The sequence below is a fragment of the Haemaphysalis longicornis genome, unplaced genomic scaffold (genome assembly GCF_048455015.1).
Source record: "Haemaphysalis longicornis isolate Haplotype H1 unplaced genomic scaffold, Haemaphysalis longicornis Haplotype H1 scaffold_1, whole genome shotgun sequence".
Classification (NCBI taxonomy): Eukaryota; Metazoa; Arthropoda; class Arachnida; order Ixodida; family Ixodidae; genus Haemaphysalis; species Haemaphysalis longicornis.
The window spans coordinates 111,488,201-111,506,627 of NW_027526203.1; the positions used below are offsets into that span (position 1 = coordinate 111,488,201).

The following is an 18,427-nucleotide window of genomic DNA, read 5'->3' on the forward strand; positions in this document are numbered from 1 at the left end:
GGATCACTTCGTTTGTTTTGCTCCGCTTGTTTTGCTCACTTGATTTCATTAGCAATGTCCATGGATCCACCGACAAACCCTTTGAAAACCCTTGGCCAAGCGCTCGCTGACAAACCCCCTTCGAACATTAAGGAACTCTCCAAGGCTCTTGTTGAACTGGCGCTAGGGATCGGAAAGGTCACCACTGGCATTCGAAACGACATCAAGGGTACAGCAGATAACAAGGTTTCTCTAGATGAAATACAGGAGGTAAAAAAATCCATGGCATTCATGAATAAGACCTTCGAACAATTACAGACTGACGTCAAAAGAACACGCGCGCAATTTTCAGTGGTAAAGGAACAGCAGAAGGAAAAAGGGGCTGAAGCGAAGCTGCTGCAGCAGCAAGTCCAGGACATGCGCAGAGAAATCGTGGAACTGAAACAATACAGCAGGCGTAACAACCTGGAGGGAGGTAAAAGGCGTGCCTTCCTCTGCCGAAGAGTCATTGGTTGACGTAATGGCAACGATTGCTACTACGTTAAAAGCTAAGCTGTATTCAGACGACATCGATACGATTCACCGCGTTCCAACTAAAAAAAAAAACAACCAAGAAAACATTGTTGTGAAATTCATCTTGAGGACGAAAAGAGATGAAATTCTACAGAGGGCACGTACGCAGAGGCTCTTGGCATCTACGCTTGGGTACGAAAGCAACGAGCCAGTGTATGTGAACGAACATTTGTGCTCAGAGAATAAGGTGCTCCTTGGTAAGGCGGTGCAGAAAGAAAGAGAAATGAATTGGAAATTTGCTTGGCTCTCCTAAGGCAAAATCCTGATGAGGAAGACCCAGAATTCTCGGGTTCTACACGAAGCGACTGAGGAGGACCTTGCTAAAGTAAACTAAATGTCTGCAACTTCTCTATGGTACCACATCTAGCTTCATATGGCCTTTACTTGTAGCCAGGCTAAACGAGAGTTTTGCAAGCATTCATACTTTTCCGTCGTTCACCGTAATATTCGAAGTCTGCGGAAAAACGAGAACTTGGTATTAAATTTTCTGAGCAGGCACCAGTTTAGTTTCGATGTTGTTGCTTTATCCGAAACATGGTTGAAGGACGGCGAGCACATTTATTTCCATGGTTGTAATTTTCTGTCATCTTGTAGGGATACATCATCGCATGGTGGTGGAGTAGCACTTCTTATCAAGTCTTCCGGGCGGTATAACGTTAGACAAGATGTATCGGTTATTGACGATGTCTCAGAAACCATATTCGTAACACTGACATCTGGAACAGTTGTAGGCGTCGTCTATCGACCTCTAAGTTATAGGGTACCGCTCTTCCTTGACAGAATGGAAAATATTATAAACGTTTTGAGCTTCGGCAATAAGCATCCTGTACTAATTACAGGCGACTTTAACATTGACACCTCAGCGGGACAAAACATTGATTACACATTACTTCTGCAGTCATATAGTTTTCATAATCTGAATAATGTGCCTACCAGAATCACAAAAAATACCGCCACGACCATTGACCATATTTTGAGTAACAAGGACTCAGTCTTTGCTGGCGTTTACGATGAATGCATTAGCGACCATTCCCCTGTGTTTGCTTTGCTTCGCACTGATAAGGCCGCTCCCGATAACAAGAAACCTACTACGAATGCGAGTATCAATTATTCCCAGCTGCACAGTAAGCTCCAAAACACGCACTATCATGACATCTTGTCTGAAGACGTGCATACAGAGTTTTTCAGCTTTGTTAGTTCTTTATCGTCCATAATTTCCAGCTGCACAACCCACCATAGCTGTAAGTACGAGCAACCACTCTGCCCGTGGATGACAAAGCCCATACTGAACGCCATAAAAGAACGAAACGCGTGGTATCGTAAATGGAAACTACATAAACAGAACGACTTCTACGAGGTGAAATTCCGACTCGCTGAGAACAAAGTGGTAGATAGATACGAAAAAGAAAGAAACTATACTATACTTCACAGGTGCAGCAAGCGCAAGGCAAGGCTAAAAAAATGTGGGATGTTATCAATAACGTTGTAGGCAAACCCACTAAAACTTCTGTCATTCCAGACTCAGTTGATACTACAGTCGAACACGGATATATCGAACACGGGTATATCGAATTATTGTCTATATCGAACTCATAAATTATCCCCTTGAAAATTCTGTGTAAAAGTATAGGAATTCGTACGTTTATATCGAACCGTATTTTTCCCGACGTTGGGTATATCGAACTCCGCGCGAGTTGGAAGGTGCTCTTCGGCGGTCGCTGCACTCCCGATTGAGGTTGAAGAGGATGTGGAAGAATGCGCGGGCATGGCGAAGACTGGCTCGCGGAACTAATCCCCCCTACCGGAACGAATTTGCGCTTGCCCAGTCGGGCCCCGCTACCGGCCGCCGTAGCGTTAGTGGACGGGGCCCGGTATGCTAAATCTCTCTAGGCACACAAGCCCGAACGCTCGGAAAATGTAACAGTGCGAGGTAGGGATGCACCGACTGCGCACGTCCTTTCTTTTTTTTTCTTTTTTTTTTTTGCGGCTGCGTACGTTCCCCGGCTTGCCGAAAAAGAGGTTTTTTCTCTCTCTCTCTGGGTCTCTTCCCCCGATGTCGTCTCGGGAATGGAAAGAGGGAACGAAGGCGCTGGCGGCCTCCTTTTGCATTTTGCTGCTGTTGCTACTGTTTGGCGATTTGTCCCGCACCTTTCGGAGATCACTATTTTTCTCGGAGATGACCATCGCGAGCGCTTTCTTGGAGTCCGTTCAGAAAGCCTTGGAATTGTTACCATCAAAGTTCTTGTGGTGCGTGCGCGCTGTTCTTCTTTTGCGTGCGTGTTGTGCGTGGTGTGCGAAGGCGCAGCGTGCTGCTGGAATTTTCTAGTTGTGCAGCCTCGAGAAGATCGAGACCAGCGTCTTTAATTTCATTTCCAGGACGAAGAAGCAGGCCCAGATCAGCGATTTTTTTTTCACGGAAATAAATTGTCATGTTGCGTCGTGAGTGCGGAATTAGTTGTCATTCTTGAGTGCGACGATCGGTAAGTGATCGTCCGCCATAGGTGAGGTCTCAGAGCCCATATTTTTTATATCGAATTTTTCATATATCGAACTAATTTGCGATCCCCTTGGAGTTCGATATATCCGTGTTCGACTGTAGTACCGTAGAAAAATTTAATTCATACTTTACTACCATAGGGTCGCACTTAGCTAGCCAGGTTCCTTCAACGCAATGGGATGCAAGCGGCAACGCGATGACATGCTCCTTTACGATTGACGAAATTGACTATCCTAAAATTGTGAACGTGATATCAATGCTGACAGACAGGAAAGCCGCCGGTCATGATGGTATAGCCGTTCGTGTAATGAAGGACAATATTGATGTACTTGGGCCCCATTTACGTCCTCTGTTTAATTATGCCATAATTAAAGGGGTATACCCTGACAACCTAAAAGTAGCAAGAGTGTCACCAATTTTCAAAAGCGGTGACCGTAATGAACCAGGCAATTATCGGCCAATATCCGTTTTGAGCGTTATAAACACTGTGTTTGAAAAACTTACCTCTGTTCTTCTATGAAAATACTTAGAACATAATAACATTATAACGTCAGCCCAACATGGATTTACTACAAAAGGTTCATGTCCTCTGCTGTAATGGCATTAACTCAAGAAGTGTATTCCTTCTTACATAACCGCGAAATAGCGGGTGTGTTTTTTCTTGACCTCAAAAAGGCCTTCGACTCTGTAACGCACTCGATTCTCTTGGAAATTTTAGAAAACTACGGGTTTCAGGGACGCACCCTAGAATTCTTTTCCAGCTACTTGTCCAATCGCGAACAGTATGTTTCTGTTGCCGATGCTTCATCATCACAATTAGAAATCTCAACAGGTATCCCTCAGGGCTCGGTCCTCGGTCCGGTGCTATTTTCCCTGTACGTAAACGACCTTTCTAAGTATTTCACGTCATCCAAGGTCATAATGTATGCGGACGATACCGCAATTATAGTGGGTGGAAAATCAGCTGAACATGTAGTAAGGGCGATAAATCATGAGTTGTTGCGCTTATCAAATTGGCTTAACGGGCATAAATTAACTCTAAACAGTTCGAAAACGAAGTACATTCTTTTCAGTTCCCCACATAGGCAATTTGATGCAGACTCCATGAAAATATATTTTAATACTTGTTTGCTGGAGCAAGCTGACTCCATCAAATATCTAGGCGTGACTCTGGACTGCCATATAAACTGGAAAGGGCGTATAGAAATGATCTCCACTAAACTTCCATCGTCCTGTTTCGCCCTTTTAAGAAGTAGAACGTACTTCAGTATCTCAGCTCTGAAGGTTATTTACTACTCACTCTTTCATTGTCACTTGACGTATTGTTGCGAATCTTGGGCATTCCCATATCAAGCTTATTTAGATCCCATCATTCGACTTCAAAAACGAGCATTACGTATTATGCCATTTTCTAACTCTTGTGTTCGCAGCCGTCTGTTATTCTCTGAGCTTCAAATACTTCCATTCTTGCTTGTCCGTGCAATGAAGGTCTGTATAGTTGACAACAAAATTATTTTTCATTGCCATCCTTTTTCAATAAAATGTTTTTGTTACCTACAAGGAACACTAGAAATGCTAGTAACGTGAATTTTAACTTGCCTGTAACCCGAAATACCTATGGTCAATGGCTACTACAATATTACAGAGCAAAAGTTTGGAACACTTCACCTATAGAAATAAAAACAGCTAATAATTTTGTATTTACACTAAAAAGGTACTACCTATCCAACATCGCATGAACCCCGGTTCCTTTTTTGTTCTGTTCAATTTTTTATAATAATTTGGTCTTCGTGCATTGTTTTGTAATCAGTATCTTTTCACTCAACTGTTTAATGTTTGCTGCTGTATTATGTATTTATGTAATGGGCCTAAACTAGCTTCGGCTATTGGCCCAACAGTTTCTGTTATGTATTTTGGACAACTTCTTGGTGAATAATAATAAAAAAAACAGCGAACCGCCTCGCGTCCGCCATATTCGCGACACTCGCGCTCTCGAAGAGTCGACCGGCCGCGATCGTGCGGTGCGCCGATCAGTATTATTCAGTACTATTCAGAACCCCGACCAGCTGCAACAACAGCGAAGTGTCTCGCGCCGGCAGTTCTCGCTTATTGCGCACACGTAGAGCCGGCCGGCCGCGAGCTTGGAGTGCACCGTAGAGATGCAGTGCTCGTTAGCGCGCCCGACCCACCGACCAGCCGCGCCAAGAGCGTATCGTGTCGCGTAGGCCGTACTCGCGTCTCGCGTGCTCGTGGAGCCGACGAGAGCCTCCTGCGGACGACGCAACCACGAAATCGCCGTTGTGCAGCTGCCGTATTCGCCCGCTGAAGGCGTACCGCCTCGCGTCTACCGGCCCCGCCACTTTTCCAGTTTGCTCTTTCTGTCTCGGCAACCCAAAGCTTCTTCATCTTCTCGCATTTTGTAAGCGCGCGAAAGCAATTATTCATGCAAGATGCACAAGTTACGCTGTTCACTCGCGAGAGGCCGCACGTAAGAGGGAAAAGGGCTACGGAGGAGAGACGATGGCAGCACGGAAGTCCTGACTGGAACGTCACATCCGGAAGTTCACCGTAGTCGCGACCAGTTGAGGCGACACTCCGCTAGGTGCTGCGTCGGCTGAAGTGGCCTGTTTTCTAACGGATCTAATAAAAATACTGCGGGCGTGTGGAGTTTAAAATTCGGTCACAAGAGACTTTAGTGGTAAGTACCACACATGCATACAGAATTTGGTGCAGGCAAATTTCGTTGCAGCTGGCCCTTAAAGAAACTAACTAATCGAGAACTGGCAACCACTCAGGCGGTTCCGTCGTAGTGCGATGCGCATCCCATACATACACAATACTTTCGATGAAGTTCTGTCCTACATGTCGCGCATTCACATCAGAATGATTCACGGCCATTCTTGTTTTCCATGTACTATGGAGACCTACAACCATGATCGCGTCGCATGGGACGTGATTGGATTCCGTGGGGCGTGATTAATAATTCCTTTTTCAGTGTCCGCTGTAGTCTTCGCAATGAAAAATTAGGTCCCAGCAATCAATGAATACATGATCAAGGGCTCCAAATGCCTTATCCTACAGTTCGTGGGCCATGGCATAAACATTCCCTTCCCCGCGAACCAGCTTGCAACTGGTAGAGTGTCCCAATGCAGCTTAAAGAAAGATTTTCATTGCTGGTTTTATAGCCATTTGTTTACCCTTTTGAGGACGTCCAGCCCTGACCATTTAGAGTACATACAGTGATCTGTACAGTGGGATAGGAAGAACATTATCAAATAGATCCCTATACAACCGTTTCTTAGTGACTGAACACAAACATTAATTATAAAAACGTACTTTTAAGAAATTGAAACGGAAGTACAGCTTCCCGAAGTATCCTCGGACATGAGGACAGAATACATCACTTGAGGACACAACAAACTTGGGCAACCTATTTTTCATTTTGACTTGTATCACCGTGTGCAAGAATAGATCCTTTTGATCGCGCAGGAGGAAGAACCTAGACACAACTTGTCTTAGAAATAAATGACACAGCCCGAGACCTCCGCTTTCCACCGAGCGAAACAAGTTTGTTCGACTAGTTCGCTCCCAGCTAGACGACCCAATTTTGCTCCATTTAGACATGGTCGAACCGAACGCCATGCAGCAGATACAGGATTCGCGCCGTGCACCCCGAAGCCAAACGTTAGGTCTACGGAGTTCACACCCGATAGTTGCTGTGGGTGTTCTAGAAAAGTGGTGCTTACCTCCACAGTTGCACATACTCGCAGTGTGGGATTGGCGAACCAAATAATCCATCACGAGAAAGCTTCGCGTTCAACCATCGTCGTCGTTAGACGGAGGGGTGCATGATTTGACGTCACATTGAAATCAAATACCGGCTTGTCGGTCCACGAGACGCACGTCATAGTTACAACTCTGCTTTGAGGTCTACCGTAAAAATGTTTTTCGTGAAAATATTTAGCGTGCACGCCCGAATATCCCACACACAGCTATTTACGTGTTTCGTTCTCCGTCAGATGAAGAAACGGTTTGTTCAGCATACTATGGTCCAAGGAGCTGTAGGGCCCCCAAAAAGGGAGTAAAGTGTGCGCGCGGCCCCGCTGCTATCCCCTCTTTCATCCCCTGCACACCCCTTCCCCAGTGCCGAGCAGCAATCCGGGCTCTAAGCCTGGATAACCTCTCGGCCTTTCCGTTCGCTTTTCTCCTCTTCGGATTGCGCCGGGTGGCGACTACAGCACTGTTGATCAGCGCGGTTTGCTTCTGTAGGTAAGAGCTCCCGAGCACCTCTCCCTAATGCTCTTCACGGGACATTTAAGGAAATGGGTCCTTAGGGCACCCACAAACGATGTGAGCAAGGGTGGCGAGGGCAACGCATGCAGGGCATCCTAAGGAGGGGTATAGAGAAGGGGGAATAAGGTTGAGTTTTGCGGGATTGGGAAAAGTATTCGTCTGGAGAAGGCGTGTTCTTTGGAAAGGGCAGTTCGATATGAGAGGGAGGTTAGCTATGAAATGTTACGGCCGAATATCGAAGCCGCGTCCTCGGCAGTTCCACTTTTGCTGCGACAAGAGCTAATACACAGAATTGCATGGAAATGCGTTTAGCGCCTGCTTTCCCACAAGCGCATACAGGCCATCTTTAAAACACTGTGGTCATGACTTTTAGTTAATCAGAGTATGACGTCAAATATATATACCAATGCGTAGATGAAGTTCGTCCGGCGAAGTCTCTTTGCTCTCTACGTTCGGGTTTTTCTAAGCGGTGGCTGCATACACCCTTTTCGATGTTGGAGGTGCTCGTTTTCTCGAGCGTAACGAGATCGCTACTTCATCACAGTAAGCTCAATTCCCTTCTCCTCCGTGGCACTCATATGAGGCGCCTAATTAACGGCGCTGGGTTAGAGAAATTATGGTAGGTGCGGCTATGCGGCCAGTGTTGCTATCTACCAAGTTTCATGCCGCTGCAGTTCAGTTTGATTAACCTCTACAGTTTAACACCAAAAATAAAGTATCCTCCGCGTTAGCTAACAGGGGTTTCAACGTATTGGGTGACTGTGTATTTGGGGAAACAGGCGTAACGTTCGTTTTAGTGCAAATAATGCGGGCTAAAACAGCGTTCAGCGCGTTTTTCTGCTACGATGCATCTCAAGCCATGCAAGCGTTTATTCAGGTGGGCCCGTGAGTAATTTTGATTTGGCAACAGTTTTTATCCTTCCACTTTGTATGTGACTCAAAATCGAGTGTCCATTTTATCCTTCCACTTTGGCGCCCTCCGTCTCGATCAACCTGTGTTTCTGCACGGCTATCATTGCTCCCCTTGACCTTGCTCTCCATATACGCCTTCTATTAAATACACCTTCTATTAAATACACCTTCTATTAAATACACCTTCTATTAAATACACCTTCTATTAAATACTCACTTAGCGTACATTTGTCGAAAACCCCGCTCTTTTTCTTGTGTTTTGGACAACACTAGGTACTTTACGCCCTTGTCTGTTCGTAGAACTGTAGTACATTCTTTGGTCTACAGCTTACTTCGATACGGGATCACAGTGTACGGATTTTGTGCAATACGCCGGATACATATGGTTGATTCAATTCTCCGTTATTTGTAAACAAACATTAGTTACGATGGAAATGTTGAATGCAAGAGTGACGTTTTCAAATCTTTATGTTTACGGAACTTTTATTTTTTGTTGAGCGAAACAAGTATTTTAAAACAGTTCTGGTCAGATAACTTTGAACAGTTGTATATCCCCACGCGTAATCTCCGACCAAAAGAGCTTGACTTGCTTTCCCGTTGCAATGCAAGCTATGGACGTAGGACGAGACTGTATTATGTTCCGCGTGCGTTCAGCCAACTGCGTGGTGATATTTCTAGCATAAATTCAAGATGCAAACTAAATAAGTTTTTGATAAATAGATACTAAATGTACAAACGCAGCAACAGCTTCCTCTCTGTGTGTATTTGCCACTTAACTTTATGTAGACTTCGATTGTCCAAATTTGTTGTTCTTTTACCTGCCATGCACTTTCTTAGGGTCTTTGGTTTCTATGATTCCCAGGCTTTGCCACTCAATTCCTACGTGGACTTGGCAGGCCAGACTTTTTGTCTTGTTTCAATTACGAATTAAACTATCTCATCATCATCATCATCATCATAATCATCGAGTTGGTCGCGAAAGGGGAAATTTTCCGGGACACTTAAGTATTCTTTGAGAGCATACTGAGTAGCGCACAAAACAACACACAAAAAAGAGGACATGAACAGGCGCTATTTCTTGTGCGTTGTTTTTTGCGCTACTCAGTATGCTCTTAGACCGAAACGAACTCGCCCAGCAACAAGTTCTCCTTAAGTGTGCTTACATGCTTTGAATGCGAAAGCATTGTGGTTTCTCCAGGGGACACGTAAGCTGAATTCAGTGCCCCAGGGGAATTTCGTTCTATCAATTTGCTTTATTTAGTATTATACAAACGCAGCCACCTCCCCTCCACACCCCAACTTCCGCACAATCAGCATCCCGTGTGACTGCAGGGGGCGCCTGTCATGCCCACGGACTGCGCTTCGCGAGGCTTCTTGGTGCCTTTCGCTGTGGACGGTCAACGACATCGCTATTGCTGACCGATACAGAAAATGGCCACCGCTGTAGAGAGTAAACAGAAAAACATATTTTAGTGCGTATGGGCATTCGGCCGCCTGCTTTAGCACCGCGCTGCCAGCGGCAGAACGCCAGCTAGCCTAGTGCTTGCAGCTTGGCAGATGAACTTGGCGGAACGCGAGTATAACAGGTGCACGCTGGCCACGGAGAACTGTTATTCGGAGGAAGCTGTGGCGTGAACTGTCGCCAATCTGCCTGTCCAAGCAATTCGTGCCACAAGACGAAGAAACAAAAGTGAACGAATAGGCGCAAACAAGATGTAGCAGTAAGGAAGTCTCATTAGAATCGCCAGGGGAAGTCAATGCTTTCGCTTTCAAAGCCCGTGAGCAGACTCAAATGTTTCGAGGAATTGTTCGGCCCACGAGGTATAGAAGTATTTCGCATGAAAAATTTCACCAAGCGGAATCCGCTAGATGCACCTATCACTCGTTTCGCCTTTCTGGAGACCTGTGATATAACCGCTACCCTAATGTGCACAGGTGTGCTCGTTTAGAAGGGATTCTAGGACCTTTGAATTGAGTCTTGGACTTGAGGTTATCACATATGAAAGGCGCGCCTAACCATGGAGTGTCTTTTATCTGTGACTGCTTTTTATTACGCAGGTAATAAGGATTTTTGATGAAGGGGGCATCTGGTCGCAAAATGGAACTTGCATGTGCGTATCAGTTGTATTTATACGGTGTCGAATGAGTATCTGGGGCTTCAGGAACACTCGTGAGGTGTAGTTGGAGCTTTGCTTTAAAATCACGTTGGGATCCCTTGAGGGGGCCTTCGGAAGGAAAAAGAAAGGACTGAAAGGCCGGGAGGTTAACCAGGTGTAGAGCCCGGTTTGCTAACCTACACTGGGGGAGTGGGGTTCAGGGGATAAAAAAGAGGGCGGGAAAAGAGGAAGAGATAGGAGTGGGAAGGCGCGCACTCTAGTCCAGTTTCGGGCACTAAAGTCTTCCATGCAAGTTCGTTTCGCTCGGGAAACGTACAAGGGCTTTCGTCGCCTTCTGCAAGGTCGATGGTAAAGACCGATGAGTTAGGATAGTTTCTACTGTAGATCCCTTAGAGATCCATTGGGATCTCAAAGATCCTTTGAGGGGTCACACACAAACGGCAAACTACGGGCTAAGCACCACGATGCCTTGAACCACAGCTTAAGTTCTTCCCAAGAATGCGGCATGACCTCTCGCTACCGTCGTGTTATTATATACTGCACACACCATGGAGTCCCGCAAAAACTCTGGAGTAAAAAAATGAAGGCGCCAAACGCGCCAGCCCGTTTTGATTCTTGGTGATCTGTGCTTGGTTGTCTTCAGCACATGTCCAGCCCGCAGCTGTGAGGACCCTGGCATAGATTAGTAGTTTTAAAATGAACGGTACTCACCTCGGCGAACATGTCATTCGCCCTGGCTCCCAGTGGCGCGAGGATTGTTGCTCCTGCTGCCACCAATATGGCCGCTAAGAACGACCGCCGAGACACCATGAAGTACGTCGGAGCTCCCATCATAGCCACCTTGGCGCCCTCCCAGCGAGGGCTTCACCCGAAGATACGCGTCCGGTCCTTTCAGGACGGCCACCCTCACTCGTTTCGGGCCGCTTCAAGGCGCGAAACACGACAGCGCCAACTCAGAAACCAGCATCGCTTTTCTCGTATCTCTCCTGCAAGACTCCTGCAAATACAAAAGGCACACCACGCTCCTAAGTTCAATTGATCATGCCTCGTGCCTGCTACGTGTAATTCTCACACACTCTTCATAAAACACCCACCACCCTCCAGACACACACGCCCGCCCATTTCATCCCACATCAAAGATTTAAGTTGACGCCGCGAACACGTGCCCATTCTTCCGCCCATCTCGGGTACACCGCCAGCCAGCAAGATGCAGCAGGTATAGGACGAAGAAGGAAGGAGGAAAGGAGGAGGAATTAGCATCTCGGCACTTTTCAAGTACTCTAGTCGTGACAGCCGTCATTAGCCTTGCCAGGTAACTATCAAGGGCTTTTGGAAACCTAGCAATTAAGGAATTAGTTGCAAAGGATCTTGCGTGGGGTCTAATATTGGTAATCGGTATATAGTCCATATACCGATTGCTGTTATTCCCGCATCTTCGCTAGTCATCTGCTCCTGCAGAACAGAATAGCTCAGTAATTTTTACGGAATTAGTGCATTGCCCTGTACTGCCATGAGATTTTTCTGTGATGTGAAGAGCTCAGGAGGTTGTTCTGCTCTGTCAATGAGTTTAAGATCTTTCTTCCGGGCGCCGTTGTGTCTTCAAGCAGCAGTTACCGATTGTGCCTGTTCCACTGGTACCCCTTAAAATACTCGGTTAAGGGCAAAAAATTACTACAGAAACACTCTAGGTGGTATTAACAGCTTTTCAGCCGACAAAAGCGTCGTAGCCTTAATTATTACGAGCACGCTACACTTAAACGTGGCTTGGCACATTCGTGTGCTTATTTCACACTCTTAGCAGAAAGCATCACCGCAGCTGAGAGCTTGGACGCCACTCTGACCATGACCGAGGACAGATCCTCCACCATCCCCAAATGGCCGGTTGCTGAAGAGCTATTCCTGTGTAACATTCTACCATTTTGTCTGACAAGAAATTCCTGGATTCCCTGTGTAAAAGGACTACCGAAGGTTCTGGGCACCAACCGCTCTGATTTTGAGATGGAATCGTATCGTGGAGCGTCCCGAGGTGCTAGCGCGCTCCCCTAACTTGTGTGAACAATGAGCGTTGTTTTTTCGGACACAATTTATTGACTGAAATGAGGTGCAACTTCATGCATAAAATCACACAAATGGGTCTGGTTTGTCATGTCTTTTAGGCATTTCTTTTGTTGTCGAATCACCCTGCATGTCAAGCTAATCTGTTAAAATTGGGACTCTTATGTAGGTTGTTTTTACAAAAAAAGTAAAATTACTCTCGTACAGCGCAAGACTTGTAGACTGTCTTACCGCAAGTCAAAGATTTGTCGTAAGATAGGCTGCTGAAGGAAGCACGAGTTGTGCATATAAGTGCCTAACGACGGTATTTGGTGCCCATTCTTGGCTAAATGGCTCTTTCCAGTGCCCAGTATAGGCGCCTAAAACTGTTTCCTTTATCACCGCTATCTCCAGCCATGCACCATATCCATGAACATCGCTATGTCGGTCCTGGCTTATCGGGATATTCACGATAAATCATAGAAAAAGACATTTTAAATTATCCTCCTTAACGGACGCGAATACTTTGTTACACGCGTGCTTACAGCTCCACGGTCATGAATCGAGCCAGCGAGCGGCAGACCAAACGAAGCGAACGGCGTTCATTTACCATACGATGCAAAACAATCAGTAAAGTTCACTTGCGTAGTCCTTTCCTAACAAAGAAGCCAAGAGTTGCAATAATACTGCCACGCATCAAACTGTACTTCGATGGTCGGAAACTAATGGAACGCAGTGGCAGAGACTTGCGCAGTTATGCGAGTCAATCCCCTTGAAGGGGCATGTGTCAAGCGGTACGGGATAGCCGGAAGACGAGACAGAAGTCAGTGCTCGCTCGTACTGCCGGAACGTCCAGGGGCCCGTCTCCTTCAACTCACTAGTTCCTGTCTCCTTGTGTAAATAGACCCCCTTATGCACCGTAACAATACGAAAGCATTATTTAACTATGCTGGTCGAAATCTGGAGACAATTGTGACACGCCCGGATATGCATCGCGACACAAAATTTAAGTCCAAGCCCTAGGTAGTGCCGCGTAAAAAAGTGGCGCTTCCGTCGTTGAGGAAGCTCAACCCATGATCGAAGGCCCCTATTGTTGACGCGTGGGCTTCCCCAAAGCAAGTGTTGTGCATTAGAATCTCCGGTAGTTACCCACAGACCAGCCGTTGTGCCTAATATGGCCGCCAGCCTCTTGTGTTAAAAGCGCGCGATGTCGGGCGCTTTGTGCACCAACAAGCGCGTAAATAAGCTTACATTTTCTGATGGTGAAGCAGACGTACCCATTGCCCCTATAAGGTTGCACAGGATGGTAAACGCATGTGAGTTCACGTCTGAAGAAGACAGTGACTTTGCTGAACTCCCGGCGTGTAGCGGTTAGGAGAAGCTCGCACCGACATAGTTTAATAGGTTTAGACACGACATTGGCACTCCGGCATTCCATTTAAAAACGGAAGCTTCCTTAATTTCCGTACCCAATGAAGAACACACGCGGGCCAGAGCATTTATTACCCCGGGCTTGCGAGTACTGAATCCGGAGCCTCCAGTGTCTGTAGTGCACTCGACGCAGAATGTGCATTCATGCTGGAGTGCAATGTGAAAATGGCACTAATGAGGAACCTCAAGACTGTAACGACTTGCGATCTAGAGATGAGGTTGGAACGGGAGATCTTGTCACTGACTTCCGCGCTGCGGATTAGGACTCAATCTGATGTGTAATCGGAGATGGGGGGGCACACCAAATAAGAAGGATTCCTGGACCTCTGCGGGTACCGGATAAACGAATCCGGTGACGTCGGAGGTAGCGTGGGGGGCGGTGGGGGAAGTGTTTGTTCCAGTTGTTGATGGCCGTGGAGCCGTGAGCTGAAGAATGGGCTAGGTTTACTTTCAGGACCCCCGACAGCAAGACCGGTGGCGCCGTCGATGCAGTATCGTCGCGGCGGCCTCATTGTGCGTGGGGTATTCCCTCACCGTCTGCTTCAGGACAGCTGCCTTCCTCTTTAGGCGTGGACACAACTTCGATGACGCGTCGTGAGGGCATTGGCCGTTACTTTAGGGAATTTCCAGTGCAGTCACCAGCCATCTGGGTACATTTGAAATATGCAATTGCGCTGCCGCATGCAGACGGCGGTGACGTAGCCAGTCTTCTGGAACTAATGGAACTATACGACAAAACCTTTCGCCGCACGCTACATTGGTATCGGCAAGTCGTTCGCTGTAATAGACGCGTAAACGTCACAAATGATGCCTACCGTTGTGTTTTCATCTGGTGTACCATGGGACCGCATTTTTCACAAACGCTCCAGGGTCCTAAAGTGTTTCTCGTCGCTTGTAAATATATTTTTTGGGAATTAATCTCGTCGTCTTTCACGTGCACAGTGGCGTCGAGAAATGAAGGAGCGTCTGCTTTTTGAGCAGCCTCAAGTTGTACGTCTTGTCCTCCGGCACAAACGGGGTCCCGTGCAGAAGGAGTTTAAGCACCGGCTTCACTGCCGAGGTGTTCTATCACGAAGATGCCCTGAGCAGTCTTCTTTTTGTGCTTCTTTGGAGGTGCAGTTGAAAGACATCATCACAGACACCATCACTGGACGCTGAATACAGCTCGGGTCCTCGCTATCGGTGTCAGTTGGGCAAATGGCGTGCTTTCTGGAGGCGGTTCAGAACAGTGCGGTCCCTCCGGTGGATCGTCATTCATGGCCTCTAGGACGGATGCGGTGTCCCTCAGGTTTACGCGAACGGGAAGAAACGCATATGATACAACGCCTTACAAAAGAGGCACTTCGTCGTGAGATGCTAAAACGTTCAAGCCTCAGTGGGCCCCCTGAAAGCTTCCGCGACTCTGATTGCACGAGAATGCCTCCCAAACAGCATTGGGCGTGTAGATGTATAAAGCTGCCCCGGAAGTGATCGGATATCTAGGCGTACATTTAGCTGGTCGAGCCTGCACTCCTCCTTACCGTGCAGACAGCTTCGTGAAGTATGCGGTCATACGCCGTTTGGATGCCCAAGACGACCGCGACGGATGTCTGCCCTCGTGTCTTAGTCAGCTTGACATGAATTTCAAGGACAATCTCATTATCAATGCAGCTCACACCCTTTCGGAAACCAGACTTCGGCGCCGGGTACACGATTCAGTTAGTCAGGTCCCAGCCACAGCGCAATAGTGCCATCTTCTCCATAAGCTTGACAATGCAGCTGAAGAGCGCAATAGGCCGACAAGAGTCATTATGAGTGTGCTTTTTACTACTTCTCAAAACCGACACAATGCGGGGGCATTTACATTCGAGTTCAAGGCGGCCGGTTTACCAAGAGCGATTACGTATTGCGAGAAGTCACCGTTTCGCATAGACAAAAACCACATAGCTGATGTCGTCTGGATCTGGAGAGGAATATGCCTAGAGGCCACAGCAGGCTGTCGTTCCACCATGAACAAGGACAGAGAGAAAGGGAGAGACAGAGATACAATAACCCTTACTTGGAGCATTAAAATACTAGCGGTACCTGGTGAAGCTTGTAAGCTACGCGCGCTCAGGTTTGACGTCCGCAATAGCCATCCCTCGAGGCACTTACAAAAATCTAATGTTGTTCTCCAACGAAGTGACAAGGCTTATGCAGACAGGTTTTGCTTTGCGGTCGAAGCAGCAAAGGACGCGGCAGTTCAGGAGGCCACGACTGACTGTAACTACGCTGACGAAGCCGTTCGTACCTGACTTTGGCACCTGATGTGATATGCAGCTATACCACACCTCTGCCTCGCTCACTTACCCTTTGTCGAGGTGCAAAAGCAGCCAGTTCTTTACTCATCGGACTGCTGCAAGGAAAATGAGGAATTAAATTGGTTTGTTTAATTTGAGATCTTTTAGCAATTAAATCATCTTTCTCGGTCATGAAAATTCTGAAAGGGCTATGGAAAGTTCAGACTTCCGTCAAAACCAATCTCTCATGTTGTCTAAGTAATAATAATAATGTAATAATAATGTTTATTCCTGCCTCAAAAACATACAAAGAGAGCTGCAGAAAAAGCCGTAATTACGGCTTGACTAGGCCGCACCTTCACTATTGTCATATTCAGCGTCGGTCACTGTATACGTATTGGCAGCTTCGAGAATTTGCTGAACTCGATCCTTGCTTTCGTGATGCTGCGAATAGCTGCGTTTTATAACAAAAAGTATCAGCGCGCTATTCATCTTCAAGCCAAACCAGTTACCATATGTAACTACAGGTTTTGTGGCAATCAGAAGGCATACCGACCATGCACGACAACGTAAGTTGAACTGTAGTGACCTCCGTTGTTCTAAATGCCTGAAAACCCACTTGTGGTCGTTGAAATTCCTCAGGGTATTATGGTGCCATCAATTGTGCTAGACATACTTCTAAAATGAAACGTGGGTTCCTCACTGGTAATAACACCCAAGCTAAGGCGATCAGACATTTCCAGGAGGCCATGCCTTTCTGCCATATAGCTTTCTTGCTTCCCCAAGATCAGTGGTAGCCACTGTCAGAACACGAGGAGTGGTGTTCCCCGAATGATGTTCGTCACACTGGCTGTGTTCATTTCCGCGTGAGGAGCGGTTTACGCAGCGATAACTGCTTCAATAACGCCGGCGTGTACCATTGTGACTGCTACAAATTAACTGAAAGCATTAGGCAGCAAGTTGCGTCGCCAAAACAAGAGCTAGTTTCTCACAGCAAGTAGGACTCTTGTCTGTGCCACACCAATTTAGGGGCGCTGGACTGTATATTCGCACAGGCTTATTTATGTGTATAGAGATTCGGGACTCCATTGCAAGATGGCGACTACAGTGCACAGGCGCGTTTGAAAAAATGAAGGGGGGGATGACAGCAAGCTTTACTTAGCAAATAAGTCCGAGCCGCGGCGTGGGGGTGGCCCACGGTCCTCAGAATGTAGAGGGCTTGGCAGGGGTCACACAGTGCTTTGATGTGGGGAGCCAACAGGACCACAGGGTGGCCCGTAGATTATCGGGGGAAACAGCCACGAATAGGGAAGACCACGAATATGGAATACCAGCAAAAAAGAGTTGGGAGGAGAAATGTGGGAAATTAGGTGGCCCGTACACATCGCCATTACCTGCGTTCATTATCCAGACAGCCGCCGCATACCTGACATTGCGGGCGGCGCGGATAGCTGTGTGTGTAATGCTGGAAGAGTTCGCAGAGAAGGGAAAATGTCCGCGTCTGCCTGGTTTATGTAGTGCGTCTCCGTAACATGAATTTCGGAGGGAAGGGAAGTAGTGTTCTTGCAACCCGCAAGTCGCCGAGATGATCGCGATGCTGTTCGCGGTGCATCGCTCTATCCTACCGAGGGTTGTATTCTGAGGCCATGGCTCAAGGCTGCCCAGAGAATGAGCGCGGGGGGCCAGAGAGTGAGCTCGTTCATTACCCTCTGTGCCTTTGTGGGCAGGGATCTATCTATTCGAGGGAAACGTGTGGAGACCCGCCGCGGTGGCTCAGTGGCTAAGGCGTTGCGCTGCTGAGCACGAGGTCGCGGGTTCGATTCCCGGCCGCGGCGGCCGCTTTTCTGATGGAGGCGAAAAGCAAAAACGCCCGTGTGTAAGAGATTTCGGCGCACGATAAAGATCCCCAGGTGGTCAAAATTAATCCGGAGCCCTCCACTACGGCGCGCCTCATCGCCTGCGTTGCGTCGGCGCGTTAAACCCGACAATCAATCAAGAAACGTGTGGAGATGAGCTCGCAAGTGTGTTTTAAAGGCGCCATGAAGACAAAATACAAGTTTGTTTTATCCGAAAGATTTCGTGTTTTATAGTATCCCCAGCGCTTGTCCGGATGCAAACGATGTTTTATTCACTGAGAAATTAATCAATTTATGATAAAATGTTGATTTTCCCGCTAAATCGTGTGTTTTCGGGGTGTGCAATGACATCACAGAAGCTTACCGCTCTGGTATGGTCCCTGGAAATATTTGTAGAGACCATAGCTCTGCAGCCGACAGGAAAGCCTTGTTTACCGTTAGTGAACCTAGATGGCGTCACCATACCGTGGAAAGCCG

At 47.2% G+C, this 18,427-nt stretch overlaps 1 protein-coding gene across 4 annotated transcripts in view; it reads right to left on the bottom strand.

The window, feature by feature from the left end:
• The window catches only part of LOC144179212 (uncharacterized), a 313,597-nt gene that overhangs the window by 226,081 nt on the left and 69,089 nt on the right, over positions 1-18,427 (bottom strand). For 3 of the 4 annotated variants that reach the window (XM_077707500.1, XM_077707507.1, XM_077707480.1), the window contains exon 2: positions 11,083-11,368. In XM_077707500.1, the coding sequence (XP_077563626.1) occupies positions 11,083-11,205 (123 nt within the window). In that variant the 5' untranslated portion in view covers positions 11,206-11,368. Of the gene's footprint in view, positions 1-11,082; positions 11,369-16,164; positions 16,211-18,427 lie in introns of all 4 variants that reach the window. The other variant, XM_077707490.1, reaches the window with a different exon arrangement.